We start from the raw sequence: 25,021 nt of genomic DNA, 5'->3' as shown, positions 1-25,021 counted from the left end.
TTATTCGGCATCAATTTGAAATTTCATAGATTTACTAAAATAGCCTCATTTACAATCAGGAGGTTTTTTAAAAAAAATATAAAACCATTTCTCCATTTAAAGTTTGCAGAGTTGTTACATTTGGCAGCACAAAAGAAATTCTAGGTCACTAACTGTCTGTCACCATGGCAATACCTCAGAGTGCAATGTGGTCACACGTCTTCGTCTCAGAATGGAATCCACACATTTCAATTCTCCTCATGAAAATTAAACACAGGGCTGGATTTTGTTGTTTGGCAGTGTGCTGGCAAATGGTCTTCCATGCTTTAGGGCAACTTGACTCATTTAATTTGGCAGTGCTAAACTGGTTTTAACAAACTGGTTAACTATATCTGTGTACTTCTATCAGCACACCAGGATTATATCATGTGAACACTTCACAGTAGAAATGCTGGGTGTTGTAAACTTCTTGTAAAATTGTTAGTTCATTGACAACCAATGATTGAAAAGCAGAATGAAATTTTGAGAAAGAAAGACAGTCTCTGCCTGTAACTGGAGCCAGAACATCCTGCCCAGCTTCCAAACTTCTGATGGAACAGAGTTCCAGAAGCAGAGCAGAGCATGGAGCACCCACCATGTTGTACATATAGCCCTGCCATTGATTTCTAGGCATGTTTGAAAGTCCACTTCCTCTCCCCACCTTAACTCTTTGACTACCTCAAGCCCTACAATCCTCCAAGATCCCAGCTTTTCTGGGTTCCTTTGCTCCAATATTGATTACTACCTTGACCCTAAATTCTGGAACTTTCTCTCTAAATGTCTGGCCCCACTTCTCTCCCCTCTTAGTATTCCCTCTCATTAACCAAGCTCTCACTTGCTTCTCCTGTTACATAATTAATGTGGCTGCTAACACCGCTGCGATGTGCTTTTAGGTCTCTTTATTACAATGAAGGCACTGTGTAATCGCATGTTGTTGTCACTGCCAAGTAAAGCTGTCAGAGCTGCATCACATCGTTTTACAGGTCTGAGGGATGTCTAAATCCACACTGCTTTTGAGACATACAAACTGACAGAGATTTCACAAAACACAAACAGGCTGCCTGACCCACTGAGTTCCCCAGCAGTTTGTTTTTTGTTGCAGATTACAGCATCTGTGATCTCTTGTGTCTCTCTAGAGATTTTGCAAGCTGGCTGCCCAGTAGATATACCAATACGTTCAACTCTTCAGCCATGCACATTTCATTTGAGGTTAAGATTGCCTCTTCCTGTCAACATTTCCCCTCTTCTCTTGCCTTATCAAATGGCAGGCTTAGTTACAATCCCAGCATCAGCCCCATCTGGAAATGTGACAATCCTCTCCATCCACATCCACACTTATCTGTCTGCTGCTGTTCAACTCCAAGACAATCACAGTGAGCTCCTACTCTGTACTCAGCCAACACAGCATACAATATATATGGTCTGGAATGCACTGCCTTAAAGGACAATGTTAGTAACTGGATTAATGCTCAAGAAAGAAGGACATTGGCAGCAAGAAACAAACACTAATGGAACCACAAAGAAGGCACTACCTGGAAGATGAACCCCTGCACTGAACCAAGTAGAATTGGTCCCACTTTAACCAATGCCAAAGTAGGTTGCAAGGTCTGTATTGGTGTCTGAAGTCCAACCCACAGAGCTTAAATGTACAGAAGAATTTTGTGCAAGTGACAAGATGTGACAAATTTCCTGTGGCCTTTGTCTTACACGACAGAGGATCCAAAACAAATTTACAGATGCCCACCACAGCACATCATCTCATTTCTAATACAATTCAATCATAAAAGGAGGCTGCTGTATAAAACAAAATTTCCAAGCTGACCCCTTCTTATACAGCAAAATGGAACAAAATTGACCAAAGATTCAAAAGATTGCACATGTGTAGTGTGAAAGGTCATGGCTGGCACGTGACACCATTGAGCACATGGTCAAAAGCGACACCACTGTCAATCAAGGTCTGGCTCCACCCCCCATTAGTACACACCCTTGACTATTGGCTTCTGTACACACCTTTGTACCTGGCCATAACCCATTGGATCTTTTGAATTACCTGGGCTGGCTCCACCCAGCTCTCCAGCACTATAAAGAATGCCACATGTGCATGGTTCAGTCTCTTTTGATTGCTCCAGGAATCAAAACCACGCCGAAGAGACCATTGGTAAGAGTGTGCACTTACACAGGAATTAGGAGCGTCCTGAATAGATTCCAGGTAGCATAGAGCCAATGCTTGCACTGAGTCAGGGGGTCAGGCATTGTATTGTTTCTTTCCCTGATCACTGGTAACCAGTTTGTTGTGTGTGTATGTGTGTGCATCTCACCCTTGTTGCGATTTCCCCCCACGTTCGCGATTATGTGTGTGTGCGCGCACGTGCAAGTGTGCATTCATTCCTGTTCATTCTGTCCCCGTGTTTGTGAGTAAACCATTTTTAAACTCCAAAGACTGTGTCCAGAGTCCTTGCCCTTTGAGACCTCGAAGAACCTTTCTTACAACAACATGGAACTCAGAATATACCCATTTATACAATTGCACTGACTAAGTAGTCCACTACATTGCAATTTAGGATACTAACACAAGAACAAACATGTAGTTATTAAATTCTATCATTTCCACAGCAGCCTTGATTTATCTAAAATGAGTTAAGGTTACCAGCAAATTAGAAATAGAATTTTGAAGTAGCACTCATGTGCAGGTGTACCACTTAACCCAATTATAATCAATTGATATAAAAAAAGAACACAGGTTCTAGAAATCCTCAGCAGATCAGGCAGGCAGCATTTGTAAAGAGGGGAAGAGAGTTAATGTTTCAGGTTCATGACTATTCATCAGAACTGAGAAAAGGCCATTAATCTGAAAAGTTCACCCTGACTGGCTGAATATCTCCAGCACTTTCTGGTTTTTACGTGACATTTCCAGCGTCTACAGCTTCTGTTGCTTTTTCACAGCCATTTCACTTGTCACATGAGTTGCAAAAAAACAAAGCTTCACTCAAGCTGTAATGTGTAAATACACAGCGATGCAGTGAGCAGTACAGATCAGGAAACGCACCTGAAGCATCACAATGCCAAGCAATGCAACATACTCGAAAGGGACACATTTCAAATAACTGGAACTGGAATGGTTAGTGATGGGCACATTATTTTCCAACCCCTCTCCCCTATTTATCATGGAGTCATAGAGTAATACAGCACGGAGATAGGCCCTTTGGCCCAACTCATCCATGCTGACCAAGATGCCCACCTAACCTAGTCCCTTTTGCCCATGTTTGGCCCATATCCCTCTAAATCCCTCTTATCCATATACTTATCCAAATTTTTTTTTAATATACCTGCCTTAACTACTTTCTCTGGCAGCTTGTGCCATATATGCACCACCTCCTGCATGAGGAAGTTGTCCTCATGTCCCATTCAAATCTTAACCTTTCACCTTAAACCTATGCCCTCTAGTTTTCAGTTCCCTTTCCCTAGGAAAAAGATTGCATGCATTCACCCTGTCTATGCTCTTCATGATTTTATACACCTCTACAAGGTCATCCCTCAGTCTCCTACACTCCAAGGAATAAAGTCCTAGGCTGCCAAACCTGTCCCTATAACTCAGACCCTCGAGTCCTGGCAGTATCCTCGTAACTTTTCGTTGTGCTCTTTCCAGCTTAATGACGTCCTTCCTATAACGTGACCAAAACTGTACACAATACTCCAAGTGCAGCCTCACCAATGTCTTGTACAACTGCAACATAATGTCCCAACTTCCATACTCAATGCCCTGACTGGAGACCAGCATGCCAAATGCCCTTTTCACTGCCCTGTCTATCTGTGAACTATGTACCCTGTCTTTCAGTGAACTATGTACTTCTGTTCCACAACACTCCCAAGGTGCTACCATTCACTGTACAGGCCCTATCCTGGTTTAATTAATTCTCAATTAATATTTTTGCTGTGATACTGGAAAATGGATGTTATTATGTTTGCATGCAAATAGTAATTTCTACTGTCCTGATGCAGGATTTCAACCCAAAATGTCGACAATTCCTTGCCTTCCACAGGTGCTGCTTGACCTGCTGAGTTCCTCCAGCAGGTTGTTTGTTGCTAGTAATCTCTACAATTGCTCAGAGCCATTTCATTTCTTCCATAGTAGAAAAAAAACAGAATTTATTCTGTTTTCAGAAATGAATCGAGTCTTGGTATATTTTCAATCTAACCTTTGATCCGGGTGGAGCTGTCAGGCCCAGGAATGCATATACGGCATTATTCTCCCTGGCATCGAAAAATGCTTCAAAGTTCTGGAAAGAGAGAAGATGGAATCAGAGTGCTACATGACAGAACATGGTCATTCAGTCTATAATGCACAGGCCAGCTCTTTAGAAAGATCCAGTCAATTCGCCCTGCTCACCTACACTTTGTCCACTGCCTTCCAAGTTTTTACTACCCAATTGTCCTGCTCACTTCCAAACAGTTCAATCCAAATACCTTTCAATTCTAACAGTTAGTTATGTTAAAAACTTTCCTCATCCCCCCACTGGCTCTTGTACTGATTACTTCATCTTCTCACATATTTGTACCCTCTTCAACTGAAAAGAGCTTCTCCTCATTTATCTTTACAAAATATCCATATCTGGCCACACTCCTTGCCCATACCTCAACCCCTTTTACTCTCCGTTGAATGGCAAGGAAAGCCAGTTTCACTATTTTCTACCCTAACTGCACCTCATCCCAGTGGGTTTCCTCTGCATCCATGTACACACAGAATGAGCCACAGTCCCCTCTCCAAACTGAGCAGAAACTTCATTCTTCACCAGGCCCACCATCACCATAACCCCAGTCTCCCTTCAGAGCCCTGCGGGTCTGACTGAGCTGGAGGCTTCATGGTTGTCCCAGGAGGCAGAGCAGTTTGTGAGCTGTCACTCAACCTCAGGCAGCTGACCTTGACCCCCTGACCTGGAACTGCACAGTCACAGGCATTGGCCCATCCAGTGTAGGTCGGCTCTCAGAACATTCTCATCTATTCCATTTCCCCCACTTATTTCCCTGTAACTTACTTTCTATCACAGACACACGAACAGGCAGGGAATAGAGAGATACGGACCAAGTGCAGGCACATGGGATTACATTGGCATCATGGTTGACACAGTCATGGTGGGTGGAAGGGCCTGTTCCTGTGCTGAAATATCTATTAACCCTTAAGAACTGATTCAGGACAGGAGCTCCAAGTCCAACTTACCCCACAGTAATGGTCGTTGTTGAAGATCTGAGGCGGAAGCGGGATTCCACTGACGGGTCGGCAGTTCTCAGGAACATTCTCCCTCATAAACATTTTGTTTTCATCATTCACTGCAATGTCGCATCTTTCAAACTCAATTTTGTTAGCTTGCAGGTAGTCCAACACCTCCTGCTGTTGCTTCTTGATCTAGAAGGAAAACCAGTTGCTTAATGCAGGAGGTGAAAACATGCAAAAGGACTTTCTGGTGTACAGCCTTTCCCTGGATTCATTCAATTTATCAACTAAATTAATCCGCACCTAATCACTAGAAACCTTTGAGGGCTTAATCAGCTTTCTATTCAATAGAAGGATTACCAAAGATTCATGAAAAACAAATCTCATAAAAGAAGAGATTGATTGCTTGGTCCTTAACAATACTGAATTGCATTTTTCTCTTGGTACTACTGTCTTTAAGAAGCATTACAAATTCTGTGCCTGAGCAGCAGAGTAGTGCAGAGGGTAGAGTGTCTGTCTGATACCTCCAGTGACCCAGGTTCAATCCTGGCCTCTGATGCTGTCTGTGTGGCGTCTGCACATTCTCGCTTGACCTTGTCGATGTTCTGTTGCCTCCCACGTCCCAAAGATGTGCGGGCTGGAAGGTTGATTGGACACTAAAAATTGTACATGGTGTAGGTTGGTGGTAGAATTGATGGGAATAAAGGGAGAAAAATTATCAGGAAAATTAGTGGGGAAATGAGACTGGTCTATGAGCCAGCATGGACTCACTGGGTCAAATGGCCTCCTTCTATGTCATAAGCAAATATGACTGTTACAAGTGGTACTGTCCTATCTCAGAAATGCATACACAAGTCCAGTAATGAATTAACAAGGGCGAGAACAATATAATGGTGCAATCACTGTGACTAAATGTGCTTTAAACATGATGAAGGCATCCATCACATCACAGTTCCCTCTCTATCGCCCATTATTCAAACACACCTCACTTTCATTTTTCAATTTAAAAGCAAATTATATGGACACATTGATAATCTCCTATTAAATTCCAGATTATCAGCATATCCATGTGCATCCCCCTGCAGCTCAGACCCCCCTCCACTCCACTGGTTTCCAAATGCCGTTGCCTTTGGTTCCCTTTATAAATAAACATCTGCCAGCTTTCTATCCAATGTACCCAGGCACATCAAAGGGCTGCTTTTTAAGCAAAAAATACATTTAATATGCATGACATGTTCTAAAGTGTAACCAATAAAACTTGCAACACTGCCTCAAACTACACTTAGTATAGGGTTCTGAATTGTAGCCAGTTTTAAAAAATGTTTTGTATTGTAACTGTGTTTACTTAAATCAAAAATGCTCAGTGTCCAAATGTTAAACAAAATGGTGGGCAAATGTACCTTACATCACTGTTACTAATGATTGAGCATCATTGTAGTCTGAAGTTGACAAATTAGCCGTGGTATAAAATGATTTGCTTCTAGAATACACGTTCAAAGGCACAGCTGGATTGAAACAAAGCCCAGATCCACGTATTACAATATGCCATCCATGTTTAATGACACCAAAAGTGCTTGTGTTCACCAGAACAGATAAGGTTAAGTGCACTTAAGATTTTCTGAAGTTCGACAGGGATTGATAAACTAGACCGGATAAAATTATTATCTCTGCGAGGGGGTCTAGAATGAGGTATTGCATTCTTTAAACTGGACTCAGGAACCACAGTATATCGAAACACCATCAACCACCATTGTAAGCAACAGTTTTTAATCATTACAGAAAGAACCTGCATAGAGTTTTTACACAGAAGTCTTGTTAAAACTGGAAGGTTTCCCATTCCACACCTCCACCCCAAATCCTCCAATGACATCCTCAAGATCATTAAGAAACCCAACCAACACTGCTGGTGGGTGGGGGAGTGGTGGGAGGGGGTGCAATGCTTTTTACATATTTACTGGGAAGATGTTCATAATCAACTCAATTTAAAGTCACCACAAAAATATCAAAATCTTCCTCAATAAAACAATATTTATGAATTTTGGAACATGCTGAATCTTTCAGGAATGCCACACAGCCCAACCATAAAACATTACAGCATCTGGTTTTTATTATGTGGCGTTTATGGACAGGCCTAGCAGGCTTTGTATTCCATTTTCCTCTGGTTTAAATCTTGACCCAAGATGAATATTAAAATCCTGTTTTAAATTGAGCACACATCCACAAATGAAAACTGTTCACAGCCTTCCGACCAGAATTCACTACAGACAAAACCAGGGAGCAAAGTAACACACCTTCATGCATGGCTCATAACTCAACAGCAATGCACAGGGCAAGTTCGCTCATCCGTCAAGTCCAATCTAAAGTCCAGAAAATTTAAAATGTTCCAGGTTTAAAACACTTGCTCTTCAGATATCAGAGTGAAAACACCTACCACCTGGCCAAAGAAATGTATGCATAAATTGGTGGCTTCCTGCACTGTGGCAACACCCTTGCAAGTAAATGCTTCAAGACGCTGGTCATGGCACACATCAACTCCAGCCTCCCAGGCAACCTCAACCCACTACAATTCACCTTTCGCCAAAACAGGTCCACGGTGGACGCTATCTCCCTGGGGCACCTAGATAGTAAAGACACCTACATCAGACAGCTGTATTAACTACAGCTCCACCTTCAAAAGCAGCCAACTCACCTCCAAACTCCTAGACCTAGGACTCAACACCTCCCTCTGCAACTGGATCCTTGACCTCCTGACCAACAGACTGCAATCAGCAAGGATAGGCAGCAACAGCTCCGTCACGATTATCCTCAACACTGGTGCCCCACAAGGTCCTCGGCCCCCTACTTTATTCACTAAACACTCAGGACTGCGTGGCCAGACTCTCCTCTAACTCCGTCAACAAGTTTGCTGATGATACCACCGTAGTAGGCCGAATCACAAATAACGATGTCAGAGTGCAGGAAGGAGATAGAGAGCCTAGTGGCATGGTATCATGACAACAACCTTTCCTTCAATGTCAGCAAAACAAAAGAACTGGTCATTGACTTCAGGAAGCAGGGCGGTGCCATTCCATGTATCATGTGCTGTGATGATGGGGAATCTGTGGAGTTAGAACCATAGAAACATACAGCACAATACAGGTCCTTCGGCCCACCATGTTGTGCTGACCTTCTAAGACTATCTAACCCCTTCCTCCCACATATACTTCTATCTTAAATTCCTCCATATGCTTATCTAACAATCTCTTGAAATTGACCAACGTATCAGCCTCCACCACCACCCCAGGCAGCGCATTCCATGCACCAACCACTCTCTGGGTGAAAAACCTCTTTCTGACATCTCCCTTGAACTTCCCACCCATTACCTTAAAGCCATGTCCTCTTGTTTTGAGCAATGGTGTCCTAGGAAAGAGGTGCTGACTGTCCACTCTATCTATTCCTCTTAATATTTTATATATCTCTATCATGTCTCCCCTCATCCTCCTTCTCTCCAATTAGAACAGCCCTAGCTCCTTTAGCCTCTCCTCATAATCCATATTCTCTAATCCAGGCAGCATCCTGGTAAATCTCCTCTGCACCCTTTCCAGTGCCTCCACATCCTTCCCATAATGAGGCGACCAATACTGGACATAGTACTCTAAGTGTGGTCTAACCAGAGTTTTGTGAAGCTGCATCATTACTTCGCAGCTCTTAAACTCGATCCCACAACTTATGAAAGCTAACATCCCATAAGCTTTCTTAACTACACTATCCACCTGTGAGGCAACTTTCAGTGATCTGTGGATATGAACCCCCAGATCCCTCTGCTCCTCTACACTGCCCAGAATCCTGCCATTTACCTTGTACTCTGCCCTGGAGTTTGTCCTTCCAAAGTGCACCACCTCACACTTCTCCGGATTGAACTCCATCTGCCACTTGTCAGCCCAGCTCTGCATCCTATCAATATCCCTCTGCAAGCTTCGACAGCCCTCCACACTATCCACAACACCACCGATCTTTGTGTCATCTGCAAACTTACTAACCCAGCCTTCCACTCCCTCATCTTAGTCGTTAATAAATACCACAAAAAGTAGAGGTCCCAGAACCGATCCCTGTGGGACATCACTAGTCACAGCCCTCCAATCCGAATGCACTCCCTCCACCACGACCCTCTGCTTTCTACAGGCAAGCCAATTCTGAATCCACACAGCCAAGCCCCCCTGGATCCCTTGGCCTCTGACCTTCTGAAGAAGCCTACCATGAGGAACCTTATCAAACGCCTTACTAAAATCCATGTAAACCACATCCACCGCACTGCCCTCGTCAATCTTCTTGGTCACCTCCTCAAAGAACTCTATCAGGCTTGTGAGGCAAGATCTTCCCTTCACAAAGCCATGCTGGCTGTCCCTAATCAGTCCATGCTTCTCTAAATGCTCATAGATCCTATCTCTTAGAATTCTTTCTAACAGCTTACCCACCACAGATGCAAGGCTCACTGGTCTGTAATTCCCTGGACTATCCCTTCTACCTTTTTTGAATAAGGGGACAACATTCGCCACCCTCCAATCCTCCGGTACCATCCCTGTGGACAACGAGGACACAAATATGCTAACAAACGGTTCAGCAATCTCCTCCCTCGCCTCATGAAGCAGCCTGGGGAATATTCCTTCAGGCCCCAGGGACATATCTGTCCTAATATTTTCTAACAACTCCAACACATCCTCTCTCTTGATATCTACATACTCAAGAATATTGCCCTTACCAACACTGTCCTCAGCGTCAAGATCCCTCTCCTTGGTGAATACTGAAGAGAGGTATTCATAGAGAACCTCACCCACTTCCACAGCTTCCAGGCACATCCTCCCACCTTTGTCTTCAATGGGACCTACCTTTACTCTAGCCATCCTTCTGCTCTTCACGTACGAGAAAAAAGCCTTGGGATTCTCCTTAACCCTACTCGCCAAAGCCTTTTCATGTCCCCTTCTTGCTCTCCTCAGCCCCTTCTTAAGTTCCTTCATCGCTACTCCATATTCCTCATGAGACCTGTCCGATCCTTGCTGCTTACACCTTGTGTGCTGCCTTCTTCTTCCTAACTAGTTGTTCCACCTCTCTCATCACCCACGGTTCCCTCACCCTGCCATTCCTTCTCTGCCTCACTGGGACAAATTTATTCCTAACATCCTGCAGAAGATCCCTGAATATAGACCACATCTCCATAGTACATTTCCCTTCAAAAATGTCATCCCAATTTACTCTCCCAAGTTCTCGCCTTATAGCCTCATAATTTGCCTTTCCCCAGTTAAATATCTTCCCGTCCCCTTTGCTCCTATCCCTGTCCATGGCAATTCTAAAGGTTATGGAGCAACGGTCACTGTCCCCCAAATGCTCACCCACCAATAGATCCGTCACCTGTCGCAGTTCATTACCTAAAACTAGATCTAATATGGCATTCCCTCTATCGGGCTGTCGACATACTGTGTCAGGAATCAGTCTTGGACACACTTAACAAACTCTGTCCCATCTAAACCCTTGGCACTAAGCAGGTGCCGATCAATATTTGGGAAGTTGAAGTCTCCCATTATAATAACCCTGTTATTTTCACATCTTTCCAAAAACTGCCTCCCAATCTGCTCCCCTATCTCCCTACTGCTACCAGGGGGCCTACAGAATACTCCCAAGTAGAGTAACTGCTCCTTTCTTGTTCCTAACTTCCACCCATATTGACTCTAGAGAGGATCCTTCTACATTATCCACCCTTTCTGCAGCTGTAATATTGTTCCTGACCAGTATCGCCACCCCTCCTCCTCTTCTCCCCCCTTCCCTATCCCTTTTAAAACACTGAAATCCAGGAATATTCAATATCCATTCCTGCCCTGATGTCAGCCATGTCTCTGTAATAGCCACAATATCATAGTCCCATGTACTTATCCAAGCTCTCAGTTCATCTCCCTTATTCCTGATGCTTCTTGCATTTAAGTAAATGCACTTTAGCCCATCTACCCTACTACTTTTATAGCCTGTATTCTGCTTCTCCTTCCTCAAAGCCTCTCTACCTGTTAGATCTGACTTTTCCCCATCCCCTTCATCCTCTGAGTTACAATATTCAGTTTCCAGAAGATCTTTGGTAAGGTGCCACATGAGAGGTTATTGTAAATATAAGAGAATATTCATTATCAGGTCAAGATGTAACAAGTGGTGTGCCACAGAGTTCAGAGCTGGGGCCTCAGTATTTTCTAACATGGTTAAAAGGTACCAGAGATATCACTTCTAAATTTATTGATGACACAAAGACATGTAGGATAATTCATTATGACCAGGACATACAGAGGCTGTAAGATGACGGAGACAGGTTAAGTGAGTGGGCAAAGATCTGGCAATGGGTCTAATGAAGAAATATGAATGTGAAATGTGGATATAAAAATAGAGAGATGTAGAGAGATCTGTGATTCCTCATGCACGTTTTGCAAAAGATAGCACACAGATCCAGCAAGTAATCAGGAAAGTTAACAGAATGTTATCATTTATTATGAACATTGTTGAACACAAAAACATGGAGATTGTGCTTCTGTTATACAGGGCACTTATCAGACCTCATCTGGAACACTGCTTACATGATGAGTCTCTTTATTTAAAGAAGGATGTAAATGCATTGGAGGCAGTTCAGAGAAGGTTTACTAGACTGATACCTGGAATGGGCTGGTTGTCTTGTATTCACTGGAGTTGAAAGAGTGAGTGGTGACTTAATTGGAACACACAAGGTCCTGAGGGATCTTGATAGGGCGGATTTGGGGAAGGTGTTTCCTCTTGTAAGAGAATCCAGAAGAATCACCAATTTAAGACAAAGATCAGGCAAAACTTTTTCTCACAGAAGATCATGAGCCTTTGGAACTCTCTTCCTCAAAAGGGCAGTGGAAGCAAACTCACAGAATCGAAGCTATACAGCATGGAAAACAGGTCCTTTGGCCCAACTCTTCCATTCTAACCAAGCTGCCAAACCGGGATTGTTTCAGTTGCCTGCATTTGGCCCATATCCCTTTAAACCTTTCCTATCCATGCACCTATCCAAACAGTCTTTGAATATTTTTAAGACAGAAGCACATGCTTTAAAAACAATAGGGTTAAAGGTTACCAGGACACAGTAGGCAGGAATCTGGTGTTACAATATTTTGACCATGCACTGATTGAACGGCAGAGCCGGGTCAGGGGGTTGAATGGTTAATCATGCTTCTGATTCACCTGGAGTCTAAACAAAGGGATAAACTCGACTCCAGATTAAACACATCCTAATATAATAATAAAGAACCTAGAGAAGTGGTAACAACAGACTAGAAAAACAGGGTGTAATTCTATAAGTCAAGCAAATAAAAAATATAACTATTTTTTCTTCTTAAATATGTGTTAAGGAAAATGTGCTCTTCATCATAACTTTGTGGCAGGATAAATAACGGATTTCTGCTAAGGGTGAAAACTGAAAATCATCTAGAAACCAGAAATATAACAGATCAATTTGAATTTCAATGAATAAAGATCTGCCTGGTCATCCTCACTGAATTAAAGGCTGGTAAGAGTGGCCAGGAGTATTCCATTAGACACATTGGTGTTGATCTTGTCACATGTACAGAGATACAGTGAAAACTTTGTGTGCCATCCAGGCAGATCATGCCATAAGTACATTGCAGTAAAAAGAAAACAGAATGCAGAATATAGTGTTACAGTCACAGAGAAAGTGCAGTGCAGGTGGACAAATAAAGTGCTAGGGCTACAGTGAGGTAGACTGAGAGATCAAGAGTTCATCTTAATCGTATAAGAGGTCCATTCAAGAGTCTTATAACAATAAGATAGAAGCTGTCCTTGAGCCTGGTGGTGTGAGTTCCCAAGCTTTTGTATCTTCTGCCTGAGAAGAGAGAATGTCCAGTGTGGGAGGGGTCCTTAATTATGTTGGCTGCTTTCGCGAGGCAGCAAGAAATATAGACAGAATCAATGGAAGGGAGGCCTACAAGTTGGATTTCGTCCATTTCTGGTGCTATGGAATGCCCATTTGAACCACTGAAATTGAGTGAAATTAGGCAAAGATCCATTGAAAACATTTCTAAGTCACCTTGCACACAGATTCATGCAAGAAGCTGTATGTGGAGCTCGTGTCTCTGTTGTTACTGCACTGAGTTCTTAATCTCCTTGACAGTAGAAGGGGGAAGTTGATGGATACAGCTAAGTAAGAGGGTGAATGGGATTGTTCTGTTGGGAGAGAGCATGAATCCAATGCAAAAATTTCCCGTGTGTCATAATAAGTTAAATGATATTTGGCAGCATCCTCTGAATCAACCAGAATGGTCAAACCTGTCTGATGCTTAGACACAGTATTTCTGAGACATTCACAAAGACTCAAACACATTTGTTCTTTGTTTACATTTAAGTTTTAAAATACATGGATGTGTATTTTTACACTAGGAGACTACATGGAAGTCTTTTGACACTAGATTAATTGTCCTCAGTGCAGGGGAGTGGTAGAATCTAGGAATGTGGGGAAAATAAAGGGGGAATTGGTGCAGCACAGGAAGTGCTGGAGGAACTCCATGGGTCAGGCAGCATCTGTGGAAGGAAATGGACAGTCAACGTTCTGGGTTGAGACCTTTCATCTGGACTGGACTGTTGAATTAGTGCAAATGGGTGCTTGGTGGTCAGTGTAGACTCGGTGGGCCAAAGGGCCCATTTCCATAGTGTTTGTCTCGATCTGCAGAAAAGGGTGCCATAGAGGCAAGGCAAAATTGGGGGTGGGGGGAGGGGGGGGGATGAGAGAAGCGCATCGCTCTCCTGTGAATTTCGTACCATCAGTGGCCTCTGCGAGGTCCTGCGAGGTCAAGGGGTCAGTGATCAAACAATCACTAATGGGATAATTTTCCAAAACCCTGCCCATTGAACAGAGAGGCTGGTGAATGCTGGATGCAAGTCATTGATGTCACAGTAAAGATCCTTAAATTCTAATCTCTTTCTGAAGCCTCGCACATGGTTCTCCTTCTTCCAGGATAGAGAGGATGGCAGGTTCCCCGAGGAACCCCAGATTCTGCTCACAGTAGTGGAAAGGTGTCGTTGTGACCTGCGATGTCTGAGGCAAGTGACCTGCCCCAGGCAAAGGTCAGCCATGTCCAGGGCAAACTGTGTACCAAACTGCCTGGCCAATTTCCAATGCCTGTGATTTCACTCAGAAGTGATCATTAGTGCAAAAAATTCCAAGTAAAACTGTAAGCAATAGATCCAATTCCAGGACACGATAGCCAACATTACAAAGATGTCTTTGAGAAGATGATCTAAACAAAAAGGTCTGAGCACATTGATCCAAGGGTTTCAAGAAAGGAAAGTGAAAATCAGAGTAGAAAAGTAGCTATGCAGATTGGCATTTATGTCAATGGTTTTGGCTTTGAAATCAAAAACAGAAGGGGGCATAAATTCATTCTTGGTTGTGTACATTGAAGGTGTAATATCATTGCAGCTCCATGTTAAAGTCAATGGAATCAAATTCTGAGAGCAGCTGCTACTATATTGCACGTTAACGGCAGGCAACCGAGGACAAATTTCTATCCCAGTTTATAGCTTTGCTGAATGACAACACACAGTTTTTAGGCAGTGTAGTCATAGTTTGGCAATGGGAAGTACTGCTGTAGAAGGGTGTTGGCTATATTACTGAGGCAGCACAGACAAGGGTTTGTGGCACACCAGCAGCCTAAACATAACGTGGAATTTCTGCAAGAGCAGAAAAGAGGGCTCTAGTTCAATTCACACATCTTAACAAGCTTTTCAGCAAAATAATTGTTCTAAATCCTCAGATCAGGTCACAAGGACATCCCACTATTAAATGATCAAAGTTTGGTTAAATGACATAAAGGAGAGTTGCTGCACATAAAATATCACATTAGTAACTAGCGACAAGCTCTCACTCCAGTTCCCTTTCTATCTCACAAGCATAAAAAGAGCCAAATAAACAAATTATCTTGGTGCAGAAACAGACATCCTGTAAAGTTATTGCTTGGCTCAAGACAAACTATCAGGCAAAAACTTCTGTTATTACCAGTGCTAAAAGTGATTTATGGGACAATTCTATTGAGAATAATGGCACAATGTGAGCTTCAAGAGATGGCAACGCTTGTTTTACAAAATTAAAATTAGTGCAAAACTGCATGAGCACTGCCTCTCAACACAGTGCGAACAACCTCCTTATCCACTCGCTTGGTATACCACAAAATAATAATACATTAACAAGCAAATAATCAAAATACTGCATATGGTTCACAGAGCACTAAATGGTTATGCATATCAAAGACCATTCACAAATCCAATCAACTGTATGCAACTCTAATAAAACCGTTCAGGTTTTTAAATGTGAAGCCTTGTACAATGTAATGTAATGGTATTTATGTGGAAGCAAAGTTATTTCACCCAGGACTTGCAATCAATGCAAGTTTTGGTTATCAGCAAGAACAATGCAACCTTTGCTTGAATACTAATCTAATTCAGATCAAAACAGCAGTCATGTCCTTCCCATTTATGGGAAAAAAAAACACTGATCCTCAAGTGAGCCACTACCAAGCAGCCAAAGACCAAATTTGGTAGCAGCAAGGGCTGATTTCAAATTCGAGCATAGTTCAATTACTACACAGAGCCAAGTCACCAACAGTCAGACACATTCTCCTGAGCAGGCAACTGCTACGCATGGAGCCACCTCAGAATGTGGCCACCAACAGTTAGGAGAAGTCTCCATTTCACTGGCCTTGGCACAATATAGACTGGAACCGACCACTCAAGTTCCTGTACCCAGTGATTTCTTTAAAAGTTCAGGAGAAGCACTAAGGTTAGGCTCACCAAGAGTCCTAAATTTGACAGTATTCAGTGTTTGCCCAGCTATAGCACATGAATTACATAACCGCACCAATATGTGCTCGTATATTTTATTTACTCTTTGTCCTGTTCAACGTTTGTTGTTCTAGTTGTCTATTAAGCAATTTTCATATACCAAACATTGTTTTCTACACCCTACAGCGCAACACTACACTCTTGCATCAGCAAACTGAGATTTAAGCATGTTTTACTCTATATGTTCAGGTAGGGCATTAAGCTACTCATTAAATGGTCATTCGCAGAAGCAAATGTGAAAATGGTGATGAATCATTTTCTTGAACCATTGCACTTGCATGATGACGATGTTAGTTCAAATAAATGAATTTAAATATGATACTTAGTTTCTAAAAAAATTACTTATTTGACATGTAAAGGCACAGAACTCTAAATTCCATCATTCACTCCCAACCCTCCTTGGTCCCACTTCTAGCTTTAACTGATTGATTTAATTTCTTCTACATAATCAGCTTCTGTGATGTTGTTTGAACACAGTAGGGAGAACTCTGCTGCTTATCTTCAAAACACTGTGTGTACACCCCAGGAGCGCAGGTGGGACTTAAGTTTAAAGTCATATCAGCACCTCTAACAGTATTACATTCTTATATCAGTCTAGATGTTGTGCTCAAACCTCAGGAAAAGGACAGGATCCCATGATATGGGAAGCAAGGGAGGAGGTTGCTGAGCCTCCAACAGAGATTTTTGCATATTCGTTAGCCACAGGCATTCCTAGGAAACTGAAGGATGGCCAGGGTGGAGAGTATATGGAACAAGCTGCCAGAGGAGGCTGTAGTGATAGGTTTACAATGTTTAAAAAGGCATTTAGACAGGTACATGGATAGAAAAAGGTAAAAAGGGATATGGGCCAAGCACAGGCAAGTGGGATTAGCTGGGATCGACCTCTTTGTCAGCGTGGGTGAGTTGGGCTGAAAGGCCTGTTCTTGTGCAGACACAAGAGACTGCAGATGCTGGAATCTGGAGCAACATACAATCTGCTGAAGGAACTCAGTGGGGTCAAGCAACATCTGTGGGAGGAAAATAATTGTCAACATTTTGAGTCGAAACCCTACATCAGGACAGAGTGGTAGTTATGCTGAACGAGCTGCCAGAGGAAGTGATCAAGGCAGATACAGATATAATTACATCGTTTCAAAGGCATTTGCACAGGTACTTGGATACAAAAGGAGTAGAGGGATACAGGCTCAATGCAGGCAAACAGAACTAGCATTGATAACCAAAGGGCATGTTTCTGGGCTATATAACTATATGACTCTATGATATTCTAACTTTCAGGGTTGAAATGCCAATACTGTGGGCCCGACCCCATGGTCTCATTGACTGGCCCTCTACACCCAACCTGACGATATGGTTTGAAGGGGTTGAAGATTTAGGCAGCAGTCATGGATCATTCTGACTGGCAGAGATGGAGTCAATTGGTAAAGCTGTCCAGGATATTTTTAAGCTCTAATACTTCAACAAATTACAATTGAAATATTTTTTTTAAAGTGTTATAAAGTTAGTTAAAAACACCTGTAATTAAAAATATTAAATGGAAGTAAACCATATGAAAGATAGTGATTTCCCTTTGCTCCCAATCTGTAGGCCTGGAATCACTAATTAAATCAGTGGAGTTTTGAACCCTGCCCCAGACCTGTCGAATATGAGAGGCAGTTTCTCTCATACTGGGTGTAATAATGGGTGATCCCAGCAAGGCAAGAGCTCCACAGTCATACTTAACAGAGGAACATGGTGACAGACTCAACCTCCCACATCAAATCCCAGACTCTCAGTGCATGTGCAAGTCCAGGGGTTCGGTTTGACTGGTTGAATTCTGCCAGGTTTTAACACCTCATTGATTTTCAAACTCTTCCACTGCACCCAAGCATGGTGCAGACTCATGTAAAACACGTCTCTTTCTCCTTAAAACAATTGGATTGCTCACAGCAAATTTATGCAAATGTTACAAGCAACTATCCATTCAAAATATGGATGGAGTTCAAGTGATAAGGACTATATTGACAGGAACACTGTATCTTAGCTACTGAATATTAGTGCCAGGTGTTCAAGATATTAATGAAGCATTTTTTTTGGCTGTATGGAAATTTAAATAAAGAAACAAGTGCAGTTGGAAAATAAAATATTGGTTATTTTGTTATTACTAATAATATTTTACATGACCTCTACATCATCAATCAGTTCAGGCAAACATGTGGATACATTCAGGAACTCCTTAGTATGAAAATCCCTGCGCTAAGTCAGGATTGCATCAGTCCATTAACTGGGCAGCAACCTTCTTCAGAAGCCTTTAGAATTCACCTCAGGAAATACAAGTTAAAAATTAATAGGTTGAACTTGGAAGTAATGTAAATACTAGGATGACATTTGGACACATTTATTGGCAAATTTCTGACAGCAAAATAACAGTTTTACATTTAATTGAGAAAAGTTGTCATCGCAGTGTATTTCACTGACTGCAGAGAATTTGGATTAAGGGCAGACACCATCTCAAAGCAAGTCCTTTCTCAACACATTCCACTGCCTCATCAGTAACACAGACTCCCAGCAAGCACCCTCTACAATCACTGGCTCTGTTGATCAAGTCACTAATTGTCAAATTAATCTGTTTCTCAAACACCAGAGGTTAAGGCAATTAAAAAGGAAAATACTCATACTCTAGCTCATGAAAAATCATCTGCAATTCTGTTTTTATTTCTTTAACACACAAGATATTGCAACAAATACCAACCTTCTTAACAAGGATACAAAATTTTCTTTATTAGTAACACCACTATGAAAAGCTCCTTAAAAAAAAGTTTAAACACATGGCCCAATACAGCAAAAAGTAAATTTGTAAACAAAAGGAAGTCAACATTTATAGAATGGATTATAATCTCAGGATGTGTCAAAATTATTTACAGTCAATGAAACACTGGGATAAAGGAAAGATGACTGCTCATTAGTGATTCATGAAATTGGACTGACAATACTAAATTCTCTAGAGGGGCTAAATAATTGGGGGAGTTACACATACACCCACATACTGACAGCAAAGTTTATCAGATAATGATCAACCATGGGCCCTCCAGTTGAATGTTTCTCCACTCTAGCACTAGGCTGCCAACAATCACCACCTCCATGTACCTCTAATTCCTACCCCAGCTGGCCAACTTCCACCTTTACCAGGCTCGGGTACTAATTCTTTATAAAGTAGCAGCATTGTTGAAAATGATTCTTAAATACAGAGTCGTAAATATGAGTGTTGAACTGTTGAATAAGTGTTGAACATCCATTAAACAAAACCTAATATGGAAAAATACAAGGTATTTTCTTCAATTTACACTAATCCCATTTACCCACATGAAGTCTGTATCCTTCTATGCTGTGCTTATTCAATTGCCTGTCTAAATGTCTCTTAAGTGTAATTACTGTATCTGATTCCACCACCTCCTCTAACAGTGAGTTCCAGGTATCAACCACTCTCTGTGTAATAAAATCTACTCCCCCAAAACTCCTATAAAATTCCTTCCTCTCACCTTAAACTAATGCCTTCTTGTTTTTGATGCCCATACCATTGAGAAAAGATTCTAAGTACACTATCTATGCCTCTTATAATCTTAAATACCTTTATCAGTTTTCCCCCTCAGTTTCCTTCACCCCAGGGAAAACAAGCCCAGCCTATCTAACCTCTCCCCATAACAGAAGTCCTTCAATCCAGTCAACATCCTGGTGAATCTCCTCTGCACCCTCTCCAGCACAATCTCATCCTTCCTATAGTGTAGTGACCAGAATTTCACACTATATACCATAACATCCCAACTTTTATATTCTGTGCCCTGATCTATGAAGGTAAGCATGCCATACGCCTACTTCACCACCCTATCTACCTGTGTTGCCACTTTCAGGGAACTATTGACTTGAACTCAAAGATCCCTCTGTTCCTTAACATTCCTTAGTGCCCTACCATTTACTATATATGCCCTATCCCTACTTGACTTCCCAAAATGCATCACCTCACACTTGTCAGTATTAAATTCCATCTGCCAACGCTCCATCTAACTGATCTACATCCTACTGTAGCCTTGGACAATCCTCCTCACTCTCCACAACACCTGCAAGCGTATGAATCATACCACTTACATTCACATCCAAGTCATTAATATACATCACAAACAACAAGCATCCCAGCACTGAACCCTGCAATATAACACTGGTTACAGACTTCCAATCAGAAAAATACCCATCCACCACCACCCTCTGCCTCCTATCACCAAGCCAACTTTGGATCCAGGAAGCCAGCTCTCCTTGGATCCTATCTGCCTTAACCTTCTGGACCAGTCTACCAAGTCACAGACTATGCCAGCTTTGAACCTGCCTTGCTGTTTCTTCCATGCTTCTGTGGAAGCACGTTCACCAGAGACTACAACAGTTCAAGAAGGGCTTTCACCGCCACCTTCTCAGAGGCAACCAAGAGTGAACAATGAGCTACAGCCTTATTAGTGAAGGCCCTACTCCAAAACTGAATACCTTGCTGGTACACAGAAGGTGGTTTTACTTCGGTAATTGTCCAAAGACCCCAGTCATCTGTAGCACAGAGTTTCCAAGATGATCCTTGATGATGACCTGCTTGGTACTCTTCAGTCACTGGACAGTGTACTTTTCAATACTGGAGACATTGTGGGAACAAAGGAAGTGTTGGATCAACACCAGAATGATTGGTCAGCATGTCTGCCTTGGTTATAGGCTGCACAGGTCACAGCAATAACATTATTTCACTGGTAGATTTATGGTAACAATTGAGAATGCAATCAGCTCCAGTCAAAACCACTGAAGCTTCTCAAACTAATTCAGCTTCTGCAAGCATCATTTCATTACGTTTCATCAGTGTGAAAGACCTGTCAAGTTAAAACATAAACTTTAAATGTAGGGGTTCTTCACAATATTTGGTAGCTTTATCAGCAGCTAAGTACCATGATTCTCACAACCCTCAGATTGTTCTCATATTGAGGGTTTGTCAATGTCAGGAACACTAATTCACTGTAATTTGGGATTACTGTTATGTATTGCCCTTGACATTGACAGAGCAATCTATTTGTGTGTAAAATCCCTCTATGGCCCACTGCTTCTCCGTAACCAACACCCATCGCAAAATACCTTCTCCAAAAAAAACCTATTACCCCGGTCTCATCCATTCCCCAACCCAACCTATGGCTCTGCTGTTGATAACAAACTCAGACATTTAGATCCTACACTCTAGAATTCCCTTAGGAACCCCCCTGCTGCACTACATCCTTCATTTCCTCCTCGAAGACACCCACTGAGTACACATCAATTCTTTGATGATTCTTTATGATTTTGCAACTAATCTTACATTCTTTTTGTAATTATGTTGATGTGTAGCGTTTCAGGGCAACATGATGATATTGGTTGAGGAGTAAAGATCTGCCAGAGGTCTAGGGGAAGCTCCTGTTCTTTCCTTCAAATTAATACCATTGGGATCTTTTATGTCCATTAGAAAATGGGTGGCACGGTAGCGTAGCGGTTAGCGCGATGCTATTACAGCGCCAGCGATCAGGGTTCGATTCCTTCACTGTCTGTAAGGAGTTTGTATGTTCTCCCATGTCTGCGTGGGTTTCCTCCGGGTGCTCCAGTTTCCTCCCACATTACAAAGACGTAAGGGTAGGTTAATTTGGGTTTAAAAAGGGCAGCACGGACTCGTTGGGCCGGAAGGGCCTTTTACCATGCTGTAAATAAAATTTAAATTTAATTTAAATTTAAAAGAAGACAGGGCCTCAGTTCAAACTCTCATCTGAAAGACAGCACCCTAGATAGCGGCACCTTCCCTAAGAACTGCACTGTAGTGTCAACCTACATTCTCTGCTCAAGTCTATTCTGCAGAATTTCAACTGACTACTACTGAGCCATGGCTGAAGAAAGAGAAAGAGAGGGCATTGAATGGGCAACCAAGTGCTCTCACGCAATCAATAGTCAACAGGCAATCTATTGCATTCTAATTTGGTGTCAGTAATCTTTTATATTTAGGACACATCCATGCAACTGACTCATTAAATAAGTTACTTTTTTTTCAACAAACTTTGCCCCCCTCTGGTTTAAAATAATTGATTATTCAAGACCTTGGATTCAATGCAAGAAGGCCATTGATCCAATGCACTTTCATTTGAACCTGGTTTGAATCAGAATTATTATGGAACATAGAACAGTACAGCACAGGAACAGGCCCTTCAGCCCACGATGTCTGTGCTGAACACAATGTCGAATTAAACTAACTCGCTTCTGCCTGCACATGATTCATATCCCTCAATTCCCTGCATATTCACATGTCTAACAGCCTCTGAAATACCATTGTCGCATCTGCTTCCATCACCACCCCTGGCAGCCTGTTCCAGGCACCTTCCACCCTCTATGCAAAAAACACTTGCCCTGCACATGTCCTTTAAACTTACCCCTCCCCCTCACCTTAAATGCATGTCCTCTGATATTTAACTTTTTGAACCTGGAAGAAGATTCTGACCATTTCCCCTATCTATGCCTCTCATAATTTATTATGACAGCATCAAAGATGTTTTGATAATTTACTGCGTGAAGCAAGCAATGTCCAGTGAATTTTGGATTACACAGGGACTTAAATACATGCACCTAATGGTCTTTTACAGGCTGACCTTCAGATTCTAACCCTTTAAGTTCTCAAAATGCATTATTGGAGATGGTGAGTCAATTTGAGAATTTAAAGGGTTAGAATTATCACCCAAACAATCCCCTAACCAGCTTCCACTCCCTCTCCCCACAACAGCCCTTGACCCCCATCCTTCACTACAATCACTGCACTGAAGCCTCCTTTCTCATCCTCACCCTCCACCTCGCCATCCAGCTCACCCCTCACTGTCCATCCCCATCCCTCACTCCCACCCATTAACCCTAACCTCCCCACTCCCATCTACTGCTGTCCACCAAAGATCAAAAACCAGACTCCTGATCTACCTGGTGTAACCAGATACAGCAGTGCTCAGAACTTCAGTCCAGTCACTTCCCTCCCTCAGTGGGTTCGGTAAGTGAGAGTCTTTTCTCTATAATGATGGAAGCAACTGTTACCAAAATCTCCGGCCGGCTTTGGAAGAGTTACAACAAAGAAAAGGGGACATAGATTTAGGGTGAGAGGGGAAAGACTTAAAAGGGACCTGGGGGGGCAACTTTTTCATGCAGAGGGTGGTGAGTTTATAGAACGAGCTGCCAGAGGAAGTGGTTGAAGCAGGTAAAATAGTGTCATTTAAGAAGCTCTTGGATAGGTACATGGAGGGGCGGGGCCTGGAGGGATATGGGCCGAATGCAGGAAATTGGAACGAGCTGGGTGGACAAAGTGGCCGGCATGGACTCCTTGGGCCAAAGGGCCTGTTTCTGAGCTGTAGTGCTCTATGACTTTATAAGAAAATTTAAGAAACTAGAACAGCCCATGACAATTTATGGAATATTCTGAGAATTAACAATGGATGGGTCTGGGCGATGGTGAAGCTAAGGCTTCTTCTCCACATTTTCAGCCAATTAAAACATACAACGAATGTCTTTTGCATTTAGCCAATGCACATTATAAACCGTTCCTCGTCAAGTTCCTTATTTTATTAGCTATTCCTTTATTACATCTTATGACTGTTAGCCACTGCTGATTTGTAATTTCTAAAGAATCAACAAATCTTTTGACTAGCACGTACAGGAAATCTAATCAACATAATTAGTTAGGTAGATAATGCAGGTGTAAAAAACCTTCATAGAATTGATTCAATCCCCTTTCTTATTCTGTCATTAAGTTGGCAGTGTGGTAGAGCTCACCATGTTAATTCAAAGGTTTCCAAGTTCAACACGTTTCACAAATTTCTACACACGATCCGACACCAAGGGAGTGCTGCATTGTCAGTTGCTGTGTTTCTGGTGAAATGTTCCAAAATCCCGTTTGCTTTCTCGTACCCTCATAAAACTAAAACAAGTGGCTTTTTTGTTTGAAGAAGAGCAGGAGAGCATCCCTGATGTTCTGGCCAACATTCATCTCTCAACCAAAACATGCTATGTGGGTCGATACTGCAATGCTGTTTGTGGGATCTTGCTGTACCACATTCCCGGCTTTACAATACTGACTGCACTGGAAAACAGACTCTGGGAAGTCCTGAAGCGCACCTTCCACCTTCATACACAAGTTACGTTTGTGCAATGGAACATGCTTCATTATGGACTTAAAAAAAAGTGAATTCATTAAAAATAAATCATATTTGAAACTTGATATTTTCAGTGTGATGTACGAGATCCTGGTTTCTCCCTTTTGAAGCATGCACACTTAACTTTCTGCCACATCTCTCTTTGGAAACTAGAGGTTTTCCAATATGAGATCTTTAATTTCATGCAATGCTCCAAAATCAAAAATTTCTTTCAGGGTTTGCATGCAGCAGTAGATAGCAGAAACATAACCAATTTTCAATGGCCTTTAATCCCTCGTCCTCTCCCTAAATGTCTAGCAATTACCAGGGGGTAAAAACAGGTGTAGCTTACTTGGGAGCAACAAGTGGCTCTCGATCTGTCATTTCCAAAGCTCTCTACCTCTGGTGGCTTCCGTTCATCTCAAAGTGGATACATCCCACACAAACTGGCAAATTAACCAATGACCTCTTTATCATTCAACTTCAGGATGGAGATTTTTTTTATTTTCCTGCAAGGTCAGAATACTTAGGAATCTACAGACAAAAGTAAATCACATGTACTATTGAAAAATAAAAAAAAGCTGCAATTGCAGAAAATCATAAATAAAGACAGAAACGTAGAAAATATAGACAGCATCTATGCAAAGTGAAACCGAGTTACCTGACCTGCTAGGTGTTTCCAGCACGTTCTACTTTTATTCCACTGGCTATAATCAAACAATGGCATCAACAT

General features: G+C 42.1%; 1 protein-coding gene across 1 annotated transcript in view; it reads right to left on the bottom strand.

Annotated features, from left to right (window-relative positions):
• The window catches only part of LOC127573956 (adapter SH3BGRL-like), a 49,458-nt gene that overhangs the window by 9,869 nt on the left and 14,568 nt on the right, over positions 1-25,021 (bottom strand). Inside the window, exons 2-3 of the mRNA XM_052022581.1 lie at positions 5,234-5,419; positions 4,215-4,295 (exon numbers count right to left, since the gene is read on the bottom strand). Of these exons, the coding sequence (XP_051878541.1) occupies positions 4,215-4,295; positions 5,234-5,419 (267 nt within the window). The remainder of the gene's footprint in view (positions 1-4,214; positions 4,296-5,233; positions 5,420-25,021) is intronic.

Source organism: Pristis pectinata, chromosome 8 (assembly GCF_009764475.1).
Source record: "Pristis pectinata isolate sPriPec2 chromosome 8, sPriPec2.1.pri, whole genome shotgun sequence".
Classification (NCBI taxonomy): domain Eukaryota; kingdom Metazoa; phylum Chordata; class Chondrichthyes; order Rhinopristiformes; family Pristidae; genus Pristis; species Pristis pectinata.
Note: the sequence above shows the minus strand (reverse complement) of the source record. Positions and strands in the feature narration are given on the sequence as shown.